We start from the raw sequence: 21,827 nt of genomic DNA on the forward strand, positions 1-21,827 counted from the left end.
TCACTGCTGGTACTATTGTATTGATTTTCTGTAGGCTCTTTACCTACTCATGCAGGTACAGGCAATGAGGCTGAAGTTGTAAGCTCAGAGATTTCGACATGCTCTCTCCCTCCTTCTCTTATGTCCTTTATCAGTTATTGAGAGTTGGTTATATGCCAGGCATTGGGTTAAGTTCACAAACAATATATGGTGTCTGGCTTCAGATATATTCCAGTCTAGTGGAGAGATAAGGGGAAATATTGGCCACCTGGTATGAGGTGTGGGCAGCTGGTGAGACCCTCTCCCTGGCCCGGTGGTGGGACCTCCTTGAGGCCTTTGCCACTGAACTCCCAAGTGTGGTCAGCAGTGATGAGGGTGTCTGTGCAGTTGCGGATGAATTAACGGGTTCTGCACTTGCCTTTCTCCATTTGTGCAGGGTGGAGATGTCTGCCCAGAGGTTAATTTCTAACACAACCTCCCAGGAATCTGCATCTAATTCTGATTACACATGGGAATATGAGTACTATGAGATCGGACCAGTTTCCTTTGAAGGACTGAAGGCTCATAAATGTAAGTCTTATATAATTCCCCATTGTGAGCATAATATGTATTTGTCTCAACCTGTGAAATCCCCAGAGATTAGTTCTCTGGAATAGTCTGTCTTTTTACAGAACTCTATCCTCTACCTCCAACCCCCAATGAAACACCCTCTCCATGCATAGGCTGATTGCTCAAGGATGGTATTCCATGAGGGCCCTGGGAGTTCTGATTGATGAACTTAAAAGATTCCCTTCTATTTGGGGAACATGAATCAATGTCAATCTCAGATTGAAAATTTTTAAAAAGCTTTAACCATTCCAGTTCCCCCAAACTGTTAATGTTTGAACTATCAAAAATGTGTACCAAAATAGAATCTGAAACTATTCTTGAAGAATCTTCTTCTGTAACACATAGTGAACAGCATCCTTTCAGTCTATCAGTGTGTGTTCATGATGGCAGATGAGAATAGCCCGTGCTCATTCCTAACTCCGTATTATAGGCAGGAATTGGGTTTCGTGTTACTGGAGTGATTAATGATCCATCACAGAGCCAGGAAATGTAATTCTGTGAAAAGATACTCTTCAACTGCGGTCATAACTGAATGCTGCTTAGGCCAGCGTGAATCATCCTTGTTTCATGAAGTAGAGTTGACATCGTAGGCAGGAACTGCTGCCCCATTCCAGGGCCTGTCGTGGTTACCCCATAAACATCCCTGCAATGTTCACGTGTTTCCGAGTGAATAGCCACAGCACTATAAAATTTTTAGGTTCTAACTGGTCCAGATTAGTGGGACACATCAGGAAATATAAGAGAGATTAGAATCAGAGATGCAAATGTAGCCAAGGAGATGCTTTTGTCCCTTTAATCATTTCCTGGCTGCTTCTGCTCTGACCTGTCTTGGCATTTACGATCCCTCGCACCCAATTGGTGCCCCCTTGCAAGGAGAGCTTTCTATTTTTGTTCCTTAAGCAAAAATCATTAACTAAACCACATATCTTTTACTCGTAAAGTGAATATTAGTAATTAAATGCTTTCCCTCAATCCTTTATTGACATCTGTTCAGTATTTCCTTGTGGGGAAAAAAAAAGCTCACGGAATCCATCAGGGCATGCTGTCATTGATTATCTGACAGAAGGCTGTTACGGTCTGTGTGTGAAGTCACCCTCCTTAATTTACTTCTTTACTCTGTTGTTTTTCTGGGATAACCTTTATGTAGGGACACTTACTTGTTATAAATAATAATGGAAATCAAAATGACTGGGAAAATTGCCATATATTTCCCTGTAATGTAGGCTTTTACCACTTGGTGACATCAACTTTATTTTTGTGTCACTTTGCTCCTGTCTCTTTGCCTTAGTCTAAGGGGCACAGAAGACAGGCCTGCTGCTATAATTTTCGTGGATACATTTCCAGAGACAGCTGAGGAAAATCTTTTTTGAGCATATTACATTCTAGAAATGATTATAGCTGGAAAATTTCCTGCAAAGCATAGGCAGAGGTGTGACACATTACATGCTTATTTTACCTATTATACCATTAATAAGGATGGCCTTTGTTAGTTGTAATGTTTACATCAAGAAAAAAACAAAAAGGCCCAATCCTTGGGTACTTACTGTTCTGATATAAAAGATCTGATTAAAGTAGAGGCCCTTAGTTTCAGGAGCCTGACATTATATAAGATACATAGAGTACAAAAACAAACAAACAAAAAAACAAACAAAAACTTCCAGATATACATGAAAATGAAAAGCTAATTCAACTATGGTAATTATTGGTACAATAGGCTGTGATTCTGACTCTTGTTTTGATGTGCAAAATAGGAAGCCAATTAGGTAGAGGTTCAGAAGAATAGAGGCAGGACGTTTCAAGGGGAAGCACTTAGTGAGGATAGGAATGACCATAAAAGTTACCACCATTTGCTTTCCCTGTGATGGATCTTTAGTTAGACCAAGCTCCTCTGCCTGCTGAAATTAAGATTCCTACCTTCAAAGGGTCTTTCATGTAAGAAACAACCTCTGATGGTCATCGCGAAGTCTCCTTTGGCCCTCAGTTTTGAGTCCAGAATTAAACCTTATGATGTGTCAAAAGTGGATATACGAGGGCTGTCTGGAAAGAATCCAGCCATGGAATATGTTCTTGTTATAGTAACAATGTCCGGCTACTTTCCGGACAGCCCTTGTATATCTGACATAAATTTGGCATCAGCAGAGTGGAAATTTGTTTATTCATTCATTCATGAAACATGTATTTATTGAGCACCTGATATATACAGCACTGTTTTAAGCACTAGAGATAAAACAGTGAACAGAAAAGACAAAAATATTTCCTGCTATAGAGCTTGCATTCTAGTGAGAGAGACAGACAACGAATAAATTAAATAAACAAACTATGTCAGATGGCAATAAAAAAGGGCGAATAGAGTGGGGAGAGGGGATGTGGAGTGTGGGGGTGAAGTATAGAGAGAGTGGCCATGGGAATGCCTTACTGAGAAGGAGAGATTTGAGAAAAGACCTGAAGGAAGAGAGAGAGCTTTAAATATCTGGGGGAAGAACATTCTAGGAAAGGCTCCATGGCAGGAATGGGATGGAACATGCAAGGAACAACAAGGAGGCCAGCACAGCACTGGGGGAGTGAGAACATGCAGAGCAGCAGGAGACAAGGTTAGAGAAGTTGTGGGGACCAGGGCATGGGGGTCCTGAGAAGTCATGTTAAGGACTTTGGCTTTTTACTCTAGAAGTCATTTGAGGGTTTAAAGTAGAGGAGTGGCATCTGACTTAGGTTTCAACAGGATCCCACTGCAGCTGGGGAATGAAAGGGATGAGATTGGAAGCAGAGATGGTCAGGAGGCCATTGCCGCAGTCCAGGCAGCTGATGGTGGTGGCTTGGATGGGGTGGGGCAAGTGAAGTGGTGAGGAGTGCATAAACTCTGGATATTCTTAAAAGATAGATCTCAGAAGATTTGTCAGTGGGTTGGCAACGGGATGTAAGAGAAAGAGTCAAGGGTGATTTGAACATTTGTGACCCGAGTAACTGGCAGGATGGAGTTGCCTTTAACTGACATGGGGAAGATTATGGGAGAGGAGGTTTCAGAGAGGAATCTGGGGAGCTCAGATTTGGATCTGTCACTGGAGATACCCATCAGACATCCAAGAGGACCTGGGAGGAGAGGTCCTCTTGGATGGTTCAGCACATGAATGGTGTGTGTTCAAAGCCAAGAGGCTGGATAAGTGAGTGTAGATAGAAGACTGAAGGGTCCGAGAGCTGAGCCCTGGGCACACTTGCATTTAGAAGTTGGAGGGCTGAGAACGAAGCAGCAAAGGAGCCTGAGAGGAATGTACAGAAAGTAGGAAGAAAACTGGGCAGCTGTGGTTTTCTGGAAGCCAACTGGAAAGGGGCTTCACAGATGGTCTATGTCAAATGCTGCTATTAGGTCAAGTTAGTTGAGGACATGACCATTGGATTTATAATGTAGAAGTTACTGGGAATGGTCTTAAAAACAATGTTGTTAGTGGAGTGGTGGGGTGAAAGGCTGATGGAATCAGTTCAAAAAAAACTAGAGGGGAGGGATTGGAGGTAGAGGCAGATCTCTCAAGAGTTTTGCCATAAAGGGAAAGACAGATATGGATCATTTATGAAGGGCATGGCTGGGTGAGACAGGATGCTCTTAGAGAAGCAGAAGCAAAACCCTATGAGTCAGTGAGTGGACACTTACATTTTAGCAGGACCACTCTGGCTGCTGTGTTAAGGAAAGACTGAAGGAGCATCCTCTTATTCTGAGCCATCAGTGGTGGCCAAATCCCATGCTTTTTTAATATGCTAACGTGCAGCTAATATCAGATACATGCATGGGTGAGTCAGCAAGAAGCCGCGGCATCAGGATGAGAAGCAGAGCTAGAGCTTGCACGGGCATGGAGTAAGAGTGTCATCTGGAGCACAGTAGAGACAAGTGTGGGAACATCACCATTGGCTCCTTGCCAGGAATTTATACTATACAGCTGAGCCTACTGCCTTAGGAACCAGAAGTGTGAGGATAGTGCTGCTCTGGTGTCCTGAAGTCTCTCTTTCAAATGAAGTATTAACCCTTGTTTTTTTACATAACTGTGAAATGGAAAGGTCACTATTTATCCTTAGGAGGTGGAGAGGAGGGGGACTGGGATGGGATCGTTGCTCTAGTCCTACCCCAGATTGGAAAAGAAAAAGATCATGTCCACTCTCAGCTCCCTTGTTTCCTTCCTCTCTTCATGGGTCAGGGTAAGGGAAGTTACTTTATTATGACACATACCATTTGGAATCTCCCTGGGCAATTTGTTCTACCCCCTCGTTGTCTCCAAATAGCTCACTGGCTGGACAGGACCGAGCGTGGCTGCTTGGCTGTGGTAGGAACCCTTTGGAACACTCCTCTTGGTTTCCTTAGCCATCTGGAGCCTCACTCTATGTAACTTATATTCTGACTTCTTCCCGGGAAAGGATGCTTTGGGGAAGACTGCAGGATCTGTTTTTCCCACCTCACTGCAGTGCCTATGCCCATGAAACTTGGCATGTAAATAAAACTGCAGGAGAGTTTGGGTATTCCTGGGATGAGATGGGGATCTCTGATGTTCCTGATAAGGGACTCAGGGTGAGAAAGTGCCCTGGAACTGGGTTGTAGGGCAGAAGATGAGGTAGGGGGAAATTAGTAGATATAATTTAAAGAAGCAGAATTTTGTTCAAAGGGAATGTGAATAAGCAAAAGTGCTTAAAGCATACTGCCATGGGAAACGTAGATGCCACGTCATCAAGGAACTTTTTGGAAATGCTGTTGGCTCATGGAGATTCTCAACTTCTAACCCCAGCCCCTCTCCCCCCAACTCTGCCTCCCCCAACTTCTCTGAGGGCTGTGACCCACCCACGCCCCACATTATTGCTGCTTTTCCATGAGCTCCCTGGGGCACCAGAAGGGTGGAGAGAGGGCTGGGCTCAGTTAAAGGCACCCCCTCCTCCACCTCAAGAGATGGCTCCACCATTCGCAGTGTGAAAGTGTCCTCATGAGAACCCCTTCCTCGTGAACAGAAAAATTGACATTTGAAAAATGTCAATCCACATGACTAAATTCTAAATCAAGGCCTTGAGTATGACATTGGTGTGTAATTTTAGGATTTGCTTTTGCTATGCAGGCGGTTGATAAAGTACAGTGTGCAGAACTGTTATCTATCTGTGCAATGTTTCTTCACAGCCCATGCCCAGATAATTGAGATTTTATTGTTCCATGTTAGTTGCACTTGAGTACATGTGTTTTTGGGTATTTGTCCTTATGTCTTTTTTTATGCCTCATTTCCACTGTATTAAAAGGCAACGTCTGCAATTTCTGTTTCTTGGGCACTTAAGGTTAAGACCTTAGGGAAGATGCATCAGTTTTGCAGAGTGCTGAGTAAACGTTGCTAACCTCTAGGCAATAGTATATGCAGGGTGCAAGTACAAATTATGCAGAGTAAATTGTTGATCTGATTTCTTCATTTTAGGAAAAGTGCTATACATATGTATATATAAGTTAATTAGAATAATGTTTTGCATTTAAACATATTTAATGTGTCAGCTCCAATCGTTTATTTTTAGAAAATTGCTAAGCATCCTTACTATCTTCCTGTATAAGTAAGCTTCTTAGTATAGATCAGAAAATGTAGAACGATTTAACTCTGCTGCCCCCAAGATTTGAGCCCTTACTGCGCATGTGCCAGGTTCTGTAGGCGATCTCGTCTAATCCCTGTCCCAGAGATACACACTTGCAGCTGTTGCCCACGATAGGACCACAGAAGAGCCTGCAGGGCTCAAAATGTCTTGGAGTTCAAAGGAGAGGGAGAGCGCATCAGTTAGGGAAGTTCCATGAGGCTTTGTGAAGGAGATGGTGTGAAAGATGGCTAGACTTTCATTAGCTCCAAGCTGGGAAAAGTTTTTCTAGCCAGGTAGAGGTAAGGGCCTCTGTAAAGGTGTGGGTGCTCTCTCACTGCTGTGGCTGGGAGTTAATTAAGGTAAATACAGGAGCACACTTGGCCCCTAGTTTGATTGGAAACACATGGGTTTTAAAGTGGGGTAAATTGGGAGGAAAATGATAATTCTAATGACAATAGCTGGCACCTGGGAGCCCTTTACATAGGAACTCTCTTTTAATTTGGAAAAGTAGGTCAGGTCTATATTTGTTAGAGAGTTTTTCATGAAAGAGCAATATCGTCAGAGCTGTGGTAGAGCAGGTGTGTGGAGAGGCAAAGCACAGGGAAGAGCAGAAGGCAGCGAGAGCACTCAGGAGGCTGTTTGTATGTTCTCTGCAAGAAGTGAAGAGGGCCCAGAATATTCCATTGTGAACTTAGGTGAAAATGCAAAGTGGGGTTGCTAACTAAATTGGGTTGCTAACTAGATTGGGTTGCTAAACTAAAATTTGGCCTGAGAAGGCCTCTGTACTTCCATACTTGAGTTCTTACCTACAAACCACCACTTAACTTAGTAGGTGAGCCACTGCAAACCTAACTTAGGAGACTGCTTCTGTAACAATAGTTGAGTCTCCACCAATCACAGCAGCCAGACTTCAGCCACTCACAGGCCGCCACCTGTTCAAATCATGTCTAACACAGCAAACCCCAGCTGTAACCAGTCCGGCTGTTTGTGGGCCGCACTTCTGATTTCTGTATGTCACTTACCTTTTTCTGCCCATAAATCTTTTTTTTTTTTTTTTTATTTCAGCTCTTCATGGGGGTACAAAACCTCAGGTTATAAATCTTAAGCGACCATGAGGCAGCCCTGGGGTCTCTCTGAATCTGTTCTGATTCTGGGCACTGCCTGGTTTGAGAATCATTTTTTTTTTTTTTTTCCTTTTTTCTTGTCCAGTCAGTCTCTGTTAAATTTAATTTGTCTACAGTGTTTCTTTTAAAACTTAGTTGGAATCAGAATTCATTTTTAGCTTCTGATGGCAGTCTCTGCTAAAAATTGTATTTTCTAACGCAAGACACTTCAGTGGAATGTTGAGGACCTAGATGACCTGACGTTCTGTGCTAGGTTCCTTCGTTAGGATGTGGAAACCAAGAGTTGATCAGGCCCACATCACTTCGTGTTATCTGAGACAGAAACCTGGAGGACATCTGGAGACTCTTCTCCCTCATTCTCCACTGTCTCATCCGTCCGCAGCTAACTGGGGATCAGACTGTTGATTTCCTCTCATGTTTCACGTACCAAAACCTCTCCAAAAAGCTCTGATTCCTTGAATGTTCAAGTTTTAATCTGTTGTGAAATACTAATCCTGGTATTAACTGTCTTGCAGATTCCATTGTGATTGGATTCTGGGTTGGTCTTGCTGTCTTCGTGATCTTTATGTTTTTTGTGCTGACCTTGCTGACCAAGACAGGAGCCCCACACCAAGAGTAAGTCTGGCTGTTCCTGAAGGTCTGTTAAGCCCCACATGGAGCTGAGGAAACAGAAACTACTGCCCAGGGCTGGGGCAGGTTCCAGTGGTGGGGACAAGGGGCTGGTTGTGGGTTTGCAGCTCAGACCCGGGTGCCTGTGGGCGGAATCCCACTTTCCTCCTGGACTTTTGCCTCTTGCTTCTGGGGCTTATTTTCAATTTGACTCTTATAAAATTGGATTTCTTGGTCCTTTCCTGCAGTCTTAATGCTGATCTAGGCCTGATTTTTATGTTGCAATATATTTTAATTAGGACATATTTTCTCCTATTCTCAAAAGGATTTAGATTATGTGCCAGATTAAAAACAGTGGAAAAGATAATGGCAAAAATAGGATGAAAACTAGTTTCAAAAAATATTTTGAGAAGCAGAGACATAATTGTTACTGGAAACTCAGCTAAATAAATTAGTGACAATGATCACCGAGTTCAACACTGAGTTTTCTTGAAAGTAGGATAAAAGGGAAACACTGTGGATTACATAATTCTCATAACATGGCAAAGAACATTAGTGTTGGGCTTTGGATTTCTGGAGGAAATTACTACATGGGTGCTTAACACATTGATTGCCACACTAGGAAAAAACATTTTTCCCTGGGGCCACAGTGTTTTATTAAAACAAAATGACCCTTTCTAATTTGTTATTTTTTATGGTTTTCTGTGTGTGAGTTATATGCAATGCAATCTGTGATTTTAGAATTAAAATTGTCAATATTAATTGTAACAATAAGAACATCAACAAGTAAGATTTTCATGAACCAACTGCAGGGTTTTGCTTCACGTGGCCCCAGGTTCAAAACTAGGCTGAGTTAAATACAACTCACATGGCAGTTAATGTGTTAAAGAATGTTGAGTAACATCAGCATTTGTTCAGTTATGGTTTGTAAAAAATTCAGAAATGTCTTAGAGGATATATATATATATATTTTATACCAACTCTTCAACAAAAGGGAAAATAGAGTATGTTGAATACCTTATTACTTGGGCCCAGCAGGCAGCAAACCCCACATTCATATTGCTATTTAAAAGAGCTTTTGATAAAGGGGCTACTTAGGAGTCATGGACAGGGAAGAGTGCAGGACCCCAAGGCTGGCAACACTGAGGCGCAGTTACCACCCTAGGTTTCAAGCGGGGCGATTACGGGAACCCAGGAGTCAGTTGAGAGGGGCTGTGACCTTGGATGGAGGCAAACAGCTGGTCCAATGTGGCTTCTTAGGGAAGGAGCCTCAAAATAAAGAACCTCACTCTTCCCCTCCTCCCCGTCTCTCCCCTTTGCTCCCCACGCCTGAGCTTGAACACAACCTGCAGCCAGAGGCTCCATCCAAGGCCATTTTCCCAGAGCACAGAGCAGGACGGGGACGGGGAGAGAGCGAGCCAGGAGAGCAAATGGAAGAGATCTTAATGGTTTTACATTCAGTATGTCGTTTACCCTGGCAGCCTGGGACAGCACTCCATGATCGTGTCTCCTCACACAGTCTCCAGTGTCTGTTCCTTCTTCAGCCTGCGTTTGAACTATAACAAATGCCTGGGCAAAGGGGACAGTTCTGTTCTTCACGCAGCTATTTCCAGACATCAGGGGCTGGGAAAAGAAAACTTAAACACAAACATTTTAAATGAAAGGGAAGTACCATTTTATTGAAGCATATGGAGACATATGGCTGAGATTCTCTTTAACAGCCACTAAAAAGACATGCACTTTCCCTTTTCGGTCTTCATGTCCTTATAAATATCCGCACGTGCCTTTGCTTCTATTACATCGGTCCAGGGAATTTGGAAATAGGGTGTGGATTGCAAGAGTAGTAAGGAAAGCTGAGAATAAACCCGGATTAGGGCACATTTCAGAGTGGTTAGGGAATACTACTACTCTGTTATTTTCCTTTTCTTCAGAGGGACAGATGGGTTTTGCAGGGTTATTGAGATGGATGTATGAGAAGGCAGGTGATGTTACAGATGGGAACACTCTAGCACAAAATAGAATGTGACTTCCCGTGATGACTAATTTTGTGCATCTATCAAACTAGGCCATGGTACCCATATATTGGGTCAAACATCATTCTAGATGTTTCTATGAAGGTATTTTTTAGATAAGGTTAACATTTAAATCAGTATACTTTGAGTTAAGCAGATTACCCTCCTCAGTGTAAGTGGGCCTTATCCAATTCAGTGGAAGGCCTTAAGAGAACAAAGACTGACCTCCCCAAGCAAAAAGGAATTCTGCCAGTAGGCTGCCTTTGGACTGGAACTGCAACTTGCCCCTGCATCTACAGCCTGCTGGCCTCTGTAGATTTTGGACTTGCCAGCCTCCAAAATTGAGTAAGCCAATTCCTTAAAATAAACCTCTCTCTTTACACATGTGCACATGAGCACACACACACACATCACGTTGGTTATTTTTCTCTGGAGAGCCCTGACTAATCCACCTCCATGAGGTGTCATGGTGACCCTAGGTAGCTATGACTTGCATTTCTAGCCTTCTAGTTGTCAGCTCACTCCTGTCGCTAGACGATCTTTCTTCTTGATGGCAGTTCTGAGCAATGCTCAATCACAGAACAGGGGTCATTGTCACCCTGTGTGCTTCTATCAAGATTAAGGAGAAACTCTGAATTTTTTCCTTTTAATAAAATAATGGATCAGCTTTCAGGACCATACTTTAAATGCTTCGGTGCCCGATCTTAGGCAGTGTAAAATATGGCATTTCGTTGCAGCATATCGTAGTAGAAAACTGAAAGAATCAGATATGTGGAAAAATCCTCAAATGAATCCATTGAAAAGACGTTTAGATCTTAGCAAGGTGGACATTTATGTGCCAGGAATTTTCTCCTAAAGTGCACATTGTTTTTTTCCATATAGCTAACTTTAATAGAAAACAATCACTTTTAAGTTTGTGATAAACAGGAGTTGGAGGGAGGATGATAATGTCATTGAGAAGAATAATGGCCACTTTTTTGAGTGTTTACCCTATGCCAGTGTCACTTTGTAGGTATAATCTTACTATGTTCTCACAGGATGAAGTAAGTTCTACAAGTGTTCCCACTTTACAGATGAGAAAAGTGAGACTGAGTCACTTGTGTGCAGTCTCATGGGTTGAAAAAACTATAGAGCCAGGCCTCAAACTAATGTCTCTTTGGCACTGAAATTCCAACATTAACCACTATGCTAAACTATTTCAGATTGGTAATTTTTAATCTCTTCCTTCTATTGAACCAAAGATGTTAGCACGCAGCCATATTTATTTTCTTTTGTCACATGCTGGGCCAAGCATGGACTCTGGAGTGACACATTTCCAGGTTTACTTATTGAGACTTTGGGCTGAAGTCTTAACTTCTCTATGCTTGAGACTTCTTATGTATAAAAATAAAATAGTATGTGCCTCCTAGGATTATTGTAAAGATGAAATGAGAAGAGTGAGCAGGCTGTGGAGCTACTTGCAAAGCTGGGCTCATAGTATCCCTCAGTAAAGGCCAGTCACTGGTGCAAGCTGAAGGGTCTGGGAAGACAGTGGGAGGGAGGAGAAAAAGGAACCCATCCTCCCATGAATAGCTTTGTAGCCACACTGGAAAAAACGTTGCCTCATTCTGCTCCAGCTTCAGTTTGGCTGTGTCTTGTAGGGAAACAGTAAGATGAGTCTAAAAGACAGCTAAGTAGAGAATCCTGGTGATGGCTCAGGACCAACATGCCTGAATTCTGACTGCTTTACATGTCAGGCTCTCTGGGTGGCTTGTCACAAAGAAACATTACTTGCTCGTGTAGTGTATCAGGCAGTATCCTTTTGGAATGTACAACTCTAACAGTCTGGTTAAGATGCCTGATTGAGTCCAAAAACTCAGAATGGACTAGTGCTAAATCTACCACTTAATTTAATTTTTTTCTCCATGGAGGCATCTCAGGGCAGGGCCAAGTGCTGACACGTAGAGTATGAGCATCCCTGTGACAGTAGTAAGACACAAGCTGGCAGGTACCACCGCCCCTGCCCCTACTCACTGTGCCCATACACACCATGGACGTCACCAATCGACTGTGTCCTCTTCCCTGCATAGCCAAGACCTTGCCTCAGAATCATTTTCAAAACAGAGCTCCAGGCCACTGCTTGAAATCACAGTTTACCTGAGAGAGAACATATATTTGCCATCTGTGGCTGGTCTTTTCTTTAATAGTATTGGATGGCAGAAATTGAGGTCCACTCAACTGCACGGAGCCAATGACACGACAATAAAATAGGCATTGTTTTCCCTCTGAAGTTTTCAACTTGGGATGGTGTTAGGATAAGAACTTCCATTCTGGAGTCACTACTCCGTGGCTTCTGTTAAGGGAGGGACCGTGCAGTAGTCAGGCTAGGCTAGGCCATGAGACAGTGACAGGGAACTCCTCAAAGCTCAGTATAACACAACGATGGTTTATTTTGTGCTCAAACTACATGTTTGCTGTGGGTGGCAAGGGGCAGAGAGAAGCTTCTCCAGTTAGAGTGGCACTGTCTCTACTACTCAGCCTCCTGGGCCGCTGCCGTGGGAGAGGAGCACACCTGGAGCCCTCAGCCAGCCCTTCTCTTCTCCAGCCCAGAAGTGGTGCACGGCCCTTCCCCCCACAGCTGGTTGGTCGGAACCAGCCCCGCCCACCTAGCTGTCCCCTGGGAGGGTCGCCCTCCGGGCTGGCTGTCGAGCAAGACGTTGGTGAGCGCTGGGAAGGCGAACTGCAGAGGGAGGAAGACCGCTATAAAGCTGACATCACCTCTCTTAAAAGCTTCTAGACCTAAGAAGCAGCTTTGGTAGGGATTATTTTTTTCCATGGAATATTTGCTGTTGTGTGGGAGGAAAAAGCTCTTATCTGGATTCTTTATGGACAATGAAGATAAAAGAACCATTTCCTCCTGCTTTCTCAGCTAAGGAGCCATTTACTCTGTATGCTGTCTTGTTAAAGTGTTACAGCGCCATTATCATAAATCTGCCTGGTGGAGAGTAATGGGAAAGGCTTGGATCCCATTTTTATGTTGAATATTTTGGACTTCTTAAAAAAAATGATCAAACCCCATTATATACATCACATACGCCCCTTTGTAGCCTTTGCTAAGTGCACCTTGTCCAGGTGGGAATGTTCTTCATTTAGGGGCCGCTGTAGGATTGCTCATGTCCTTGTAAAAATGGGAATCACACTTTACCTTGAATAGTAATTTACCCAAATATGGCACTTATTAAAGGATGGGTACATGGAACTAAAAGCTAATAGCGAGAAAATGTCAGTGTTCAGAATCTTTCATAATGATCATAGCCACGGGAACTAGCTGGCAAAGTGCAGATGTGGTAAGTGGTTCCTGAGAGAGTCCTGTCATTCTGAGAGGGCTACCGCCACGAATAGGTAGAAGTTCTGGCTATTTTATGTATCTGGTTCAGTCTATAAACCTTTGTTCCGGAGTTATTTTTACTGCATGTACAGGTACACCTTGCCCAGGACTGTGCCGAGGGTAGTTTTAAGGTTGTGGAATCTTCCCTCCCCAGTTAAACTAACACATTCCTGGCATGTCACTGCTACCAATGAAAGCAACCAAACGGCGTTTCCACACAGAAGGGTTTGGCCAGCGCTTCTGTTAGGGCTTATTATCTGATGTAAAGCTCTCGGCGCGGGCTATGGCTTTATAAATATTGGTGGTGGTTATTATTATCTCTCTGGTTATTAATCATAGAAGCTTTCCCTCTTAGTAGGTCTTTGTTTAGCTTGCACATCTTTAAAAGCCCACTGGAAGTGACTGCTGGAAATACCAGGCGCCCACATGCTGGTCTGCCCACCACTTTCCATGACTGGGGCAAACTTGAGGATAGTTGTCAGCTTGCTAAGACTCTTGGCACAGCAGCAGGCACTTCATTTGTAAAAACTCATCATAAATCTGGAAAATCCCTAGCGGAATGTCACAGAACATTGCCTGTGTTGTCTCTCTGCAAGTGGAGGTGGGAGGAGTCTATCCTCTTGACTTGCTTGGTCTTTCGGGTAACAGAAGAAGGAGTACTTCACCAAACACTGGGGTGACTGTGCCTCTTCTAGGAATCAGAGCTCTGGACAAGCCCAAAGATACAGCCATTCAGTACATGGTGTTTCATAAAGTGCTCATTGAGGTCTAATTACTGCAAGCCCTTTGAGGGATGCAGAGGTGAGCAAAATACAGCACATTGGCATATAGGAGAGAAAAGACCACGCACAAATGACTCTGACACAAGGCAGAAAAGGATGCATCCTGTAAGAGCAGGCATGGGCACGGCGGAGGGACAGAGTCTTCTTGTCAACAGATCAGAGAGTCTACATGGAGGCAGTGGCACTGGAGTTGGACATTGAAGGTATTTGATTTTGACAGACAGATGGGTGGAAGGGCCTATCAGGTAGAAGGAACAGCATGAGCAAAGGCACAGAGAGAGACAGTCCTGAGTGCACTGGGGCCAGCCAGGTACCCGGTGGCTGGCCTGTGTGGTTGGCGAAGGGACTGTGGGGAGAGGAACCCTGGAAAGGACAGGTAATATGAGAGCGGGGGTCGGGAATATCAGGCAGATTTGGGGGAGGTGATGAAAGTTTTTGAGCAGGGAGGTGTCATGAGTAGTAAGTGCCAATTACTGTGTGGGTGTCAGCAGCCTGGCTGGGTCCTTGTGTTAGATGTGCTCTGCTCAGGTACAGAGAATTTCACAGGTACAGAAAAGACATGATGTAACCTGTGGTGAGATGAAGAAAAGGCTGAGAATCAGATCAGAACATTCCGAACAGCCTTTGTATTCTGGCCGGTGGAGTTCGGTGATACTACAGTCAATAGGTTAAGTCCAAGTTGCATTTCCTATAGCAAGCTGAAAATGAAGAGTACAAATTATCACAACCAATAAGTGGGAAAAAAGGGTTTCAGGGTTCAGGGCTCTATCAGAATAGATAGTTATGGTTTCTAAAAAGTTAGGATGATACAGGAGATCTTCTTACAGGAGTTGGCACCATAGGTGATTCATAAAAAAGCCAAGAAAAATTAGGCAAGTGGGTTTCAGTTCCAGTAATGGCAGCATAGCTTTTTGCAGATAATCTTGCAGATAATAGTTATAAAATATGGACAAAATATAAACAACAACCGTGGGAAGACATTAGAGAATGAACCTAAGCAGACAAAAACCGAAGGGCTTTTGGCTCTTGAAAGAAGGAAAGTGAGGCCGGGCGCGGTGGCTCACGCCTGTAATCCTAGCCCTCTGGGAGGCCGAGGCGGGCGGATCGCTCGAGGTCAGGAGTTTGAGGCCAGCCTGAGCGAGACCCCGTCTCTACTAAAAATAGAAATAAATTATTGGACAACTAAAAATATATATAGAAAAAATTAGCCGGGCATGGTGGCACATGCCTGTAGTCCCAGCTACTTGGGAGGCTGAGGCAGTAGGATCACTTAAGCCCAGGAGTTTGAGGTTGCTGTGAGCTAGGCTGACGCCACGGCACTCTAGCCCGGGCAACAGAGTGAGACTCTGTCTCAAAAAAAAAAAAAAAAAGAAAGAAGGAAAGTGCACTAGCTTATGTCTGTGACTGTATGACTTCCTACCTGGAGCCTTCCAATCCACAGGTGTGCTCTGTCTCTCCATATCCTTAGGTCCTCTTTAATTTTCCTTTGTAATTTTTTGAAAATTTCAGAGTACAAGACTTGAACATGCTTCGTTAACTTTATTCTTAAGTATTCTTATTTTTTAATGTTATTTTGGATTTACTTTTTCATTTTCTTATTTTTCGTTATTGGTATGTAGTAATACAATGATTTTTATGTAATGTCAATCAAAAGGAAAGTCTTTTTTAACAACGGTGCTGGAATGACAGCATAAACATAAGGGAAAAAATGAACCTGGACCCCTATCTCAACGTGGATCATTTCCTTTAAGTAAAAAGCTCCTAGGACAACACTAGCCAAAAGAACTTTCTGTGATGATGGGAGTGTTTCTGTGCCATCCAATTAGGTAGCCACTAGTCATATGTGGCTATTGAGCACTCGCAGTGTGGGTAATATGAGAAATCAAATTTCGAATTTTACTTAATTTTAATTAATTTAAATTTAAATAGCCACACGTGTAATATATTGCATTGGACAGCATAGTTCTAGAAGAAAGCATAGGACACATCACACTGTTGTCGCACCAAGAGATCACTGGGACAAAGCTAGCGGGAAGTGGGGAGGCCCTGGGAGCCCCAGTTTAGCCTCAGGGGTGAGGGGCAGGGAAGGCATCTCAGAGGAACTTTATTGTCTACTACCCTGGCTCTGTCCTGGAGAGGAGCAAAACTTTCTTGGTCTCCTGTACCTTAATTCCCTAGCAGGAGTGGTCAGTGGGTCCCATTCTTAATTCTGAGGAAACGTATCTGTGTTACGGAAGAGCCACTGCACACAGCTGTGTTTCTGGGTCTGCTGTCATACTCAGCTGGTGCCCCAGGCAGGCGGAAAAGCTACTTCTCAGAGCTCCTTAGCCCTGGAATCAGGGAATGGTGTGGGCCCAGAAATCTTCATCATGGCTTTCTCCAGACACTTTAAGCTCCTCTTTTTCCTAGGTGACATTTTAGCTTATTAGGTCACAGATTGCTGGCACCCTCATCTCTGTTCTCAGACATCTTTTAAACCCAAGTGAAGTGATAAGTGGGGGGAAAGTCATTTATAGGAAGACAAAGAGGAAAACCATTTAAATTTGCATTAGGGCACAAGTCCTCAGAGTCTCTCTGAAGTGATTTTTCTCTGAATTCTGAATACATGACATAGTGAATATTGGATTCTTGTGTGAGCCCTTGATCTTCACAATGCATGTGTTTAGCGGGCAATGAAAGTTATTAATCAGGCTCATTATGGAAAGGAAAAATTCAGATTTCTTAGAGGAATTCCTTGCCTTATCATCCAGGTAACCATGCTAGGAGATTAATCTGATATAAAAGTCCTTCAGCCAGCTGGATTGCAAAACTTCTAGGCTTGCTGACTTCTGAAATCCAGGTGATTTTGATAATTTGGAGGTTAGTGTTATATGATCAGATTTTCCAGGCCTGTAATTTAAATCTATGCTCCACTGCCCCATAAGAATTTTGTATAAGTGCTTTGTCCTGAGTGATGGGGTTGGGAAGGAAGAGATTTAAAAACTGGAAGCTTTGAGAAAATGACATGTTCATTGAACACGGACACTGGAGACTGACTTTTGTCAAATTCTCTTCTGGATTTGCAACATGTTCATTCACGATTCGTGCCCTTAAGGAGTCGCTGGCTGGGCATGAGCAACCCTCACATCAGTCTAGAAAGGTTGGTGATGAAAGTAGATGAGGTATCAGGTTTTTCAGCTTCCCCATGCTCTTTCATTCATGCATTTGTAAGACTAACTGAGAGTTATTTTATTCATTATTCACTCATTATTACCACTGAACTGCTAATTTGTTACACGCTAAATGAAACAGAGATTTAGGAACCTAGATTTTATTCCCACTCGTATCACAAACTGGTTGTGCATCTCACATGGGAAGTTTTGACTGCTCCTTGCTTCAGTTTATAGATTTGTAAAACGGGCACAGCAATTATTGCCCTAAGTGACTGCACTGTTCAGTTTTGAGAATCAAGTGAGATAAATGGATATTACAGTGTTTTGATAAACATTTAATGCACCCGTATGAGATAGTATTGCTGTTTTCAGGCTGGCAGGATGTAGGCCAGTGGTTCTAGACTTTAGTATGAGTAATGGCACTTGGAGAGTCTGTGACAATACAGATTACCAAGCCTACCTTCAGAGAGATTCTGAGGGTCTGCTACTTAGGAATCTGCATTTTAAGAGGCACTTCAAGTAATTCTGATGCCCATGATCCAAGAATCCCATTGAAAAATGCTGGTGTATCTTCAGAATACTGGGGAATTCCTCAGCAAGATGTCTGTCCTGGGGACGATCCAGGGGCCCTCATCATGAAGCTTTTGCCTTGGGTTTTATCTGCACATGTTCAGAAATGGGATGGCTCTCCTTTCTCATGTTGTCTGCATGCCTTAAAAAGACTTACACTCAGTAGGTGCTTGGTGGAAATGTGCTGGCCTGCCCCGCATGCAGAAAACCATGATTCTGCAGGTGAACGAGCTGGAGCATAAGCAATCTTTTGTTTTCCTTTTGTTTATAGCAATGCAGAGTCTTCAGAGAAGAGATTCAGAATGAACAGCTTTGTGTCAGACTTTGGAAGACCTCTGGAGCCGGATAAGGTGTTTTCTCGCCAGGGTAATGAGGAGTCCAGGTCTCTCTTTCACTGTTACATCAATGAAGTGGAACACTCGGACAGGGCCAGAGCTTGTCACCAGACCACAAGCCTCGGCAGTGACGTCCAACTCCAGGAAGCCATCAGAAGTGGCGGGCAGCCAGAGGAGGAGCTGAACAGGCTCATGAAGTTTGACATCCCCAACTTTGTGAATACGGACCAGAACTCCTCCTTTGGGGAGGACGATCTTCTGATTTCGGAACCACCCATTGTTCTCGAAAATAAGCCACTTTCCCAGACATCACACAAAGACCTAGATTGAGAAACATGCTCTGAAAAGGGTCTACCCAGAGATCCACGTGGATTCTGTTTTGGTATGGCATGAAATTTCCATCCACCAAAATGGTGTGTGTGGTGGGGGAGGGAGAGAGAGACACAGAGACACAGAGAGGTAGAGACAGAGAGAACATAGAGACAGGGAGACAGAGAATAGAGCCCCCTTAGAAGAGAGATGATTAAGCCAAGTGTTCTTTTGCTTTTCAACACATTTGAGGCTTTGAGGGGATTCATATTTATACTGTCTCATCTTCCTTGTTGAAAAACTTGGCCAAATCTTCATTGCCGGCATCCTCGAGTGAGGGTCGGCCTTCTGCGCCCTGATCTGGCCCTGCTGCCTGCTGTGCTGGGCCCTGTGCAAGTTGCACTGCCTGTCTGGCTGCCACACTTTTAGCTGTAAAATGATGTGTCTGGAGTGATGCATCCAGCTCTAACATTTTGTAAATTTATGACTTTGCATCCAAATGAGGCTGAGACATACACAAAGCAGTATAAACAAGGGCATTGCCTCCTAGCTCTTGTTGTAGGCTCTTTCCAATCTCTGCACCTTCCCCTTCCCCCTTAACTGAACCAAGCTTTAGTCAGGGGCTTGGAGTGTCTACTAGGATGTCAGGAAACTCATCTTACGTAGTCACTGTGGCCAACATTTCTGCTGGGTTGTGCTGGAACAGCTCTTCTGAGGACCTGTAATCACGCATGCTCAAACCTGCGGACAGCCCTGCCCCACGTGAGAATGAGTACCCATCCATGGTACCTCGCATGGCGCTGCCATCCCCAGGATATGTGAGGAAGGTTGTCAGCTGGGTGAGGGGAGGTGCCTTCTGTGTATTTCTGGGTAGGTGTATCTGTGGTCACACTGCTGTGCCATTGGCTACAGAATACCAGCATAAGATACTACTTACAAATACAGTTGTCCCTTGGTAGATGTGGGGCACTGGTTCCAGCACCACCACCCCCAAATATACCAAAATCCTTGCATACTCAAGTCCCGAAGTTTGTCATGAGGAACCTGCATACATGAAAAGTTGGCCCTTCATATATGTGAGTTTTACAACCCAGGAATACTGTATTTTAGATCCATGTTTCTTTGAAAAAAAAAATCTGTTTATAAGTGGACCTGCATAGTTCAAACCCACATTGTTCAAGGGTCAACAGTATTCCCACTCAAACGGGAGAAAATGGAAGAAAAAAAGAGTCACCAGTTCCATGAAATTTCAAAGTTCAGCTGGGAAAACTGTTAGGTTGCAAGGCCCGCAAGTATTCCGAGACTCGTGGCTGTGCTAGCACAGGCGGGAAGGTGAGACACGGCAGAGGAAGTACGGAGCGGGCCGGGTGAGCAAAAGGGCTACTGGATAAGGAAACACACTGCAAGATACGGGTCGCTGTGTGTCACAGAATGTTGGCGTAAGAAAAGGGAGATAGCAGAGAAAATAGGAAAGCAAGCAACAAGCAAAGTGAACCAGTGGGTACGGGAGTAAGAGAACATACTGCAACAGTAACAAGATAAAGGGTAGCTACAACTGTCACAAAGAAACATAACAGGAAGGACACAGGGCACATTACACATTACAACTTGCCCTCCCCCCATGGACTTTGGACCCCACAACACATCCTGGCCTTGCCATGTAAGGTGAAAAACTACCCCCCTCCCCCGCAACCCTCAATTGCAGGAAGAAGACAACATCTCCATTGGTAAAAAAAAAAAAAAAGGAGACAGCGTCAGGAATGGGGAGAGGCCAGACAGGAAAAAAAAGAGAGACCTAGAGAGACCACAGGGCCACTGTCCACTAGGACGTGTGCCCGCCCTTACCCTTTTAGGGTGAGGCCAACGTGATAGCCACTACACTACAGAAACCGCTAACCCCTTTCAGAGTGACCTTTCGCTTTATTAATAATAAAGTTTGCTGCTTGCTGCTTCAAAACTGTCTCTTGCTTTTATTCTTCAATCTCGAGAAGACAAGAACTGAGGATTTCAACAGCCAGTAACAGCTCCATCCTCGGGGCCTGAAGCTCTCTGCCCTTGCAATCATCCTTCCTTTTTCTTGAAGGGTAGAATATGTTTGTAGCTGAGTAGTTTTGTCAACCTGTTTCTGCATGTAGAATTTTGAGTCTGACATCCCTCTTTTATGTTGTCCTCACTCTGTGCATTTCAGTTCAAGTCGGCAATGTTTCTGCTGGTGTAACATTTTATCTGGATGTATCACAGGAATTCATCCCATTAGGCAAGGGGCTCCTGGACAGATCCTTCCTGAATAATCCCGTCTCTATTCCTAGCTTCTATGCAGATGGATAAAGGGATCCATGAGTCACATTCCTAGTTTCTTCACAGAGAAACTCCTGTGTGATTGAATATTCTTTTTGTTTCTTTTGAGACACTAGCAAAGATCGTCCAGTCATATGCTTGGCTTTCTCTCCAGAGCGTGCTTTCCTGACACTGAATCTCCTCACTTGAGTGTCGTTTGCAGTCTGCATAAGAGGAGAATTTTCCAAATCACCAAGTCCTGGTTCCTGTTCACTTAAACGGTTCTCTCCTCAATTTATCCTTTTCCTCTTGCATTTTACTATAAGTAGCAAGAAGAAACCAGGCTTCATCTTTAACGTTTTGCCTGGAAATTTCCTTAGCTAAATATTCAGATTGTTTACAGATTTTGCTTTCTATGTAACTGCAGAACAAAAGTCACCTAAGTCTTCTGCCTGTATGTGACAAGGATCCTCTTCTCTCCAGTTTCCAACAGCTTCCTCCTCCTTCCCATCGTAACCCTCACCCACCATGCCTTTAACGTCCATATTTCTGCCACGGTGTCATGACGATTTACGTACTCCGTAAGACATATTTGTTTTTTAATCATGCTCATCACTTCCTTGTGCGTCCTCACTAAGTTGTTAACATCCATACTTCTACTGAGAGACTGCTCAAGGCGATCTGGTTATTTTCTATCATGCACCTCAATATTCTTCCAGCCTCTGCCCATTGCCCAATTCCACACTTTTAAGTATTGTTACAGCAGCAATAGGAAGCTAATATAGTTCCCCTCCCCCCCAATTCTCACAGCGGGGAGATGGAGGGGCTCAGGTGATGCTGTGCCTGCAGTGGGTTGGCCTCACCGCTGAGGAACCCTGAGCTTGGGGAACTCCATGTTTTGACAGTGGGCTGCAAGCAAGCCTGCCTGACCTTTGCCCCGGAAGGAGACATTATCTTTTTAAATACTGAATAGCAAGGAAACCTGCTCTCTGCTCCAGAGGGAGACGCTATCTCCATCTTCCAAGGCTGTTCGCTCTCCAAACATAGTTGAATAGACAGGTGAGACAAAAGCTGTCAGTGCTTTTGCTTACAGTACATGCAGACATGTGAAAGGCCCTTGGAGAA

The 21,827-nt window shown here is 43.9% G+C and overlaps 1 protein-coding gene across 1 annotated transcript; it reads left to right on the forward strand.

Annotated features, from left to right (window-relative positions):
- The first annotated feature begins 339 nt into the window (after nt 1-339).
- Nucleotides 340-20,376, forward strand: MRAP2 (melanocortin 2 receptor accessory protein 2). The gene is made up of 3 exons (XM_045542270.1): nt 340-549; nt 7,805-7,904; nt 18,053-20,376. Exons 1-3 carry the CDS (start codon nt 423-425, stop codon nt 18,444-18,446), a joined length of 621 nt encoding a protein of 206 aa, XP_045398226.1. The 5' UTR covers nt 340-422; the 3' UTR covers nt 18,447-20,376.
- Nucleotides 20,377-21,827: the final 1,451 nt, after the last annotated feature.

This window comes from Lemur catta, chromosome 2, assembly GCF_020740605.2.
Source record: "Lemur catta isolate mLemCat1 chromosome 2, mLemCat1.pri, whole genome shotgun sequence".
Taxonomy (NCBI): domain Eukaryota; kingdom Metazoa; phylum Chordata; class Mammalia; order Primates; family Lemuridae; genus Lemur; species Lemur catta.